This window comes from Leptonychotes weddellii, chromosome X, assembly GCF_054177405.1.
Source record: "Leptonychotes weddellii isolate Sample4059 chromosome X, ASM5417740v2, whole genome shotgun sequence".
NCBI lineage: Eukaryota > Metazoa > Chordata > Mammalia > Carnivora > Phocidae > Leptonychotes > Leptonychotes weddellii.
In genome coordinates, this window is record NC_138385.1 from 10,777,841 (window position 1) to 10,784,562 (window position 6,722).

General features: G+C 38.2%; 1 protein-coding gene across 11 annotated transcripts in view; it reads left to right on the forward strand.

Annotated features, from left to right (window-relative positions):
* Nucleotides 1–6,722, forward strand: part of ATP11C (ATPase phospholipid transporting 11C (ATP11C blood group)) — a 172,948-nt gene that overhangs the window by 78,161 nt on the left and 88,065 nt on the right. For 10 of the 11 annotated variants that reach the window (XM_081808177.1, XM_081808173.1, XM_081808171.1 and 7 more), the window contains 2 exons: nt 241–360; nt 6,264–6,353. In XM_081808177.1, coding sequence (XP_081664303.1) covers nt 241–360; nt 6,264–6,353 — 210 coding nt within the window. The remainder of the gene's footprint in view (nt 1–240; nt 361–6,263; nt 6,354–6,722) is intronic. The other variant, XM_081808180.1, reaches the window with a different exon arrangement.

Below are 6,722 nucleotides of genomic sequence, written 5' to 3' on the forward strand. Positions count from 1 at the left end.
TTTAAAATAGTAGGGTTGGCCTCAGAACAGTTGTCTCAAGCATCCCTTCCACTAATCTTCACTAAGTCAGCAACCAAGAGCCTACTGGAGTTTGAGTAGCCTAACAAGGTTTTCTCCCCTCCCTGGTACTCTTGTCTCTCTAGGGGATTGTCAGATGTGCTTAGGCAAGAATTCTGAGCTCAGTAGAAGCATGGACAAATGTGATAAGAAACTGACTTTTCCTCCCTTTTTCTTGGTCAGTGTGCTGGAGAAGAGAAAAGAGTTGGTACACGCACAGTGTTTGTTGGCAATCATCCAGTTTCAGAAACAGAAGCTTACATTGCACAAAGATTTTGTGATAATAGAATAGTCTCATCTAAGGTAAGTTGTTTTTTTAATTCAATAGATGCGTGTAGTGATTCATATAGTCAGCCAGATAATGCACTTATTTGTGCTTCCAAGGAAGCTGGTTTATTTATATAGGCATACATGGATGCGCACCTATACCGTATACCAACTGTGGTAATTATTCCACCAAAAGGCTGTTTTTCTTAAAAAGTATCACTCTGTCTTGTTATAGCTGAAATATTAGTCACTTGCTTTCCATTATCATTCCTAGTGCCTGTTGATGATACATATTACGTTAAGCCTTAAAGGGTGCTAAAACTAGGAATTATTGACTTGCCCAAATCTTCCTGAATTTCTCTTAAGTGCTTGCACTAGGTCCTAAATAATTTACATTCTTTTGGAGGGTGCTATCCTAGAATGACATTTATATCTCTTTCTGTTCCACTGGGGAGCTCCTCAAGTACACTCCTGGCCTGACCATTTACTAGCTTTGTGACCTTGGCCAAATTAATCTCCAAGTCTGTATGTCCTCAACAGTGAAATGGAGCTGATGTTCCATACGTAAAAGCATTCTCTTTGGTCCCTAGTACCAGTCGTCCTCATTCTACTAATATTAGCTTGCTAATCTTTACCTTTGGCTGACCAGGTTAGGTACTAGGTGCTAAATGGCAGATAATTGATAGATTGACAGATCTTGATAGATTTTCCTTACTTCACGTAGCCTGGCAAGGCAGATGTAAAATGTTAGTGACAATTGGATCACTGCAAGTTTGCAAACACCTAGGACCTGAAACAAAATTATGGCCTTCCTTTAAAAATTTAACATTTGGTTTTCAAACACATGTGTGATTTCTCTTGAGCTAGTGATGTATACAGATTATACTTAAGTAGGAGATTAACATGTAAAATATGGACAGAATGAGTGAAAACTGTTGCCTGATGAGCATGTATCTATTGGCCTATAGAGCACTCTGTCTTTGGATAAAATGTCTATTTCCTGTTCATCTTGAACCTTATGGCAGAAAATCTGTCATCAGCCAGAAGTTTTCATACCTGTGCCCAGGATAGTGACTAGTCCTTTGATTGAAAATTGTAACTCCCCTGTAGGATCCAAGACAACAGTAGTAGTCCTTTGACTCAGAATCATAGACTTATAGAACTGAAAGATCCTGCGAGATTATCTGTTCAACTTGCTGACTCTACAGATGGAGAAAGCAAACCCAGAGAAATTAAGTTAGTGCCATGGTCACCAAGCAGAGTGAGCGATAAAGTCAGGAGCAGAACTGCTTTATAAGGTCTAGTGGCTCTGAATAAAAAGCCCTTTTCACGTCATTGTGCTATTGGGGCTCCTTTCTCTGTTTTCTCTCACATTTTGCATCAAAATCTAAAATACTTTCTAGGGAAGTACTGTTTTCCATAGTGTTTTATGTGGAAGATGATAATGTAACACACTGATGGGAAAGTGACTTTCGTTGAACTAACTATAACCATTTTGTTGTAATATACTTCACGATTTCGCATTGTAAAAGAACTAGAACACTCTGTTTAATTGTCAAATCTTTTCATATTTAATATATTTCTCGTATTTTATCTAGCTTCAGTTTTGCCAATAGGCAAAACGATACATTAGGATATTTTTTTAAATAGTTAGGAGCTCATGAGGCAAATAAAGTTTGTTTCTGAACTGATTTGCATATATGTCTCTGTATCTGTATATATCTTTTAGAAATCAGAATAAAGAAGTGAACATTTGTACATTGAATAGACTAACATTTCTCTTTTCTCTGTAAATATTATATGTTTACAGTTTTGCTAATTTACCTGTCATCTAGTTTACCAGTGATCTGCTTTTTCCTAAAAGCTCTAGCGCAGAAAAAGAGGAATTGACAGTATACTAACTTCAGAAAAAGAATGAAATCTTAATACAATGAATAATTAGAAGAGGATAGCATATCAGTGTAGTGGTAAAGAGCTTCATCCTTGTAGACAGAAGACCTGGGTTTGAATTTAAAGTAAGGCATCGAACCCTTCTGTGTCTCAGTTTTCTTATCTGTAAAATGGAGATATTAACAGTACTTACCTCAGAGGCCTGGGTGAGGCCTTTGGGTCCATTCTGGAGAGAACAATATTTTCATAATTTTAAAAATTTTTTTTAAAGATTTTATTTATTTATTTGACAGAGAGAGAGAGACAGCTAGAGAGGGAACCCAAGCAGGGGGAGTGGGAGAGGGAGAAACAAGCTCCCCGCTGAGCAGGAAGCCCAATGTGTGGCTCGGTCCCAGGACGCTGCGATCATGACCTGAGCCGAAGGCAGACGCTTAATGACTGAGCCACCCAGGCGCCCCAATATTTTCATAATTTGAACTTTTCCTTCCTCACATTGTCTTTTGGCTGTTTGTATTTTCACCAGAATCTTTTAATTGAAGAAATGTACAATTTATAGCATATGTTAGCTGCCTTCCAACTTCGTAGCAAGTGTTGATTTCCTTTTTTAACCCTTTGATGATAAAAATACCTTTCCCTTAATAGGTGCTTTCTGTTTACCAATGCCACCAGTAATTCCCAGTAAAGACTGGGAATAAGTCTTATTAATGCAGGGAACACTGAAGATAAACACTTTGACCTACCTTAAATTTTACTTACTGTTAAAATTAGTCTTGGGGTGCCTGGGTGGCTCAGTCGTTAAGCGTCTGCCTTCGGCTCAGGTCATGATCCCAGGGTCCTGGGATCGAGCCCCACATCGGGCTCCCTGCTCTGCGGGAAGCCTGCTTCTCTCTCTCCCACTCCCCCTGCTTGTGTTCCCTCTCTCGCTGTGTCTCTCTCTGTCAAATAAATAAATAAATAAATAAATAAATAAATAAATAAATAAATAAATCTTTAAAATTAGTCTTCTTTTCTTTTTGGGGAACACAATACTTTCCATAGAAAAACGTGTTCTCTGCAAACTTCCTACTTTAATACAATCAGCAGGAACCTCTGGGAATCACCAGAATTTTGTAGCTGGTATGAAATTTGGAAATCCCCTTCTGTAGCAAAATGAGCACTGATTGCTTGCTGCTAGGATCTTTAGTTTCTGTCATATTTCCCCGTTACACATTTTTTTTCTTTAAAAATTCAGAGCCTCAATCTTGAAGGCACTTTAGTGGGTTAAGAATCTGTGAGCTCCACCTAACTCTTTGAAGGTATGCCCAAGGTTAAATTTAGAACTCCTATGTGAAAGACTGTCTTGAATTAAAGCTTCAAGCCTAAAATTACACTAGCATTCTCCCTCATTTTTAAAACTCAGATTTTCAGTAGAATTTATTGGACATCTCTTTGAATCTTTTCAAACTCCCTGGATGGTACCTTTTTAGCTAAAGTTACTAAATCCTAGTGGGGGAGTGTCCTGGTAACTCCCTTTACTTAAACTTTCGAATTTATGGGAGAAAGAGTGGTACTTTAAAAAAGAGAAAGTTCTGCTTCACATGGGTAACAAGCAGTGGAGTAAATGGCCTACACTTAAGATCAAGATTTCTTGTGCCTTCGATGTACCAAACATTGTTCTAGGCAGCTGTGGTAAGAGGGCTTATGATATGTTCCCTGACCTCTTAATAGCTCATGACCTGATACAGAAGAGGGCAAATAGCAATAGTTTCCTATAATGGTAATAATCAGAGTTCCCCAAGGAAGCAGTTAATTTAATAAGTTAAAACAGTGGTAAACAAACAGTGGGGGCCTCGAAACAACAACAAAAATGTTCCCTTTTGATGTATTAACACCCCACAGAGGACTCTTAACAGACCCTAATGTTTGTTTGTTTAATTAAAAACCCCTTAGTTAGGGAACAGAAGGTCAACAAGGCAGAAACTCAGCTGTTAGCTTGTTGTGGGAGTTTAGCTTATTGTTTTAGAAAATTGATCTTAAGTAATTGGGACAGTTAAGTGCTGATCCTGGACTACATCACCTTCAATGTGACTGGATCAGTGGTTTTGATCCCTTTTGTTTTTGGCTACAAGCTGCCTTGGGAACCTGATAAAAAGTGTGGATTCTCTTTCCCCAAATGATGCATATCCACACAATTCTTTATTTTTCATTGTTGTTTATTAAGATTTTAAATTCCAGTATAGTTAGCATACAGTGTTATATTAGTTTCAGGTGTACAATATAGTGATCCACCACTTCCATATACATTACCCAGTCCTCATCAGGACAAGTACACTCCTTAATCCCCATCACCTATTTCACCCATCCCTCCACCCCTTCCCCCCAGTAACCATCAGTTCTCTGTAATTAAGAGTCTGTTTCTTATTTTGTCTTTCTCTCTCTCTCTTTCTTTACCTTTGTTTCTTTAATTTTACATATGTGTGAAATCATGGTATTTGTCTTTCTCTGACTTACTTCACTTAGCTTTATACTCTCTAACTCCATCCATGTTGTTGTAAATGGCAAGATTTCATCCTTTTTATGGCTCAGTAATATTCCATTGTGTATATATACCACCTCTCCTTTATCCATTCATCTATCGATGGACACTTGGGCTGCTTCCATAGTTTGGCTTTTGTAAATAATGCTGCAATAAACATAGGGGTTCATGTATCCCTTTGAATTAGTGTTTTGTATTTTGGGAGTAGATACCCAGTAGTGCAAGGACTGGATCATAGGGTAGTTCTATTTTTAACTTTTTGAGGACGCTCCATACTGTTTTCCACAGTTTGTGTTCCCACCAACAGTGCAAGAGGAACGGTTCCTTTTTCTCCACATCCTCGCCAATACCCGTTGTTTCTTGTGTTTTCTGTTTTAACCATTGTGACAGGTGTGAGGTGATATCTCATTGTAATTTTGAACTTCATTTTGAATGAACTTCCTTGAGGCGCTTCCATGACTCCGGGGGGGGAAGAATCTTCTAGGTTGGCTGTTGGTTGTAATGCAGCTCCTTTACTGAATATTTTTGCCTCCATTTATCTTCATTTTCCTGGGATTCCTTAATTTTTGAGCCCATAAGCCTTTTAAAGAGAGGTTAGTAGTAAATTCACATATATTGTGTCATGCTCTGCAACTTTGGCATTTCAGTCACCTTACCGAATAGATACTTTCTCACCATATTTGTGGTGGAGATCATTTAAGTATAATTTAGATCTTTTAGGTTAAGAAACCTTTCTTTCTGGTTTCTGGTCTTTATTAAGATATCTAGAAAATGCATCTTCTCTTGGTGATTTTTTAGATGACCTCGTCCTTGAGCTTAAGATATTAGTGAGAAAGTCTCGGTGATTCAATAATTGGCCCAAGAGTTTTCTTCTCCTGCCCATGTACTATTTAGCATTGAACCTTTAACCTGTTACCAGTTACCAAAGCCCAGTGTGGTATGTTGTTGATTAAAGTGAAAGCCCTCTATGTCCCAGGGTTATGTGTACACCTCAGATGTCATGGAGGTGGGGGTGATACTGATAGGGACAGAGTTATATCAGTGATGATGATCCAGACTCCAGTAGTTAGCTTAGCCAGAGGAATTAATTTGTTCATTCATTCGTCCAACTAATTTATTGAATGTCTGTTTTGTGTCTGCTAGGTGTTGGGGGAAAAGTAATATTACCTGTCCTTATGAGACTTCTTGCCTATTGAGGGAGCAACTTTAATGAAAAATGCACACATCTATAGTTATTCACTGTATCGAGTATTGTCAAGGAAGTATAGGATGACCTGAGAACACCTAACAAGGAACCTAATTTAGATCAGGTCAGGGAAAGCAAAGGTTGGGGACTAGATGGCCCAATCGTGATGCTCCAGATGAAAACTTCATTTCTTATGTAGTATACCTCTAAGTGTATGCTTATTTGTATGTGTGAGGTCTGGGTTTTAACATGTTTTCAAATTACTGTGATAGTCTGGCCCATATGAGTTGTTATTAGGATTTTTCAAGTTTCCTTTCTAATAATACTTTTTTTCCTCCTCCCATACAGTATACACTTTGGAATTTCCTCCCAAAGAATCTGTTCGAACAGTTTAGAAGAATTGCAAATTTTTATTTTCTCATCATTTTCCTTGTGCAGGTAAGAGCTCCATAAACAACCACTCCCCTTTTAGAAACTTAATTACTCCAGGGGCATCTTGGTGGCTCAGTCGGTTAAGCGGCTGCCTTTGGCTCAGGTCATGATCCCAAGGTCCTGGGCTCGAGCCCCACGTCTGGCTCCCTGCCCGGCAGAGAGCCTGCTTCTTCCTCCCCTTCTGCCTGCCACTCTGCCTACTTGTGCTATCTCTCTGTCAAATAAATAAATAAAATCTTTTAAAAAAAAAAGAAAATTACTCCAATCAAATTTTTCCCCCCAAACAAATTTTCAATCCATTTCTTAAAAAAAAAAAAAAAAAAAAAAAAAGCCCTGTGTGTAAAAAGGTGTTTCAGGGCTTGTTTTTTTTTTTTT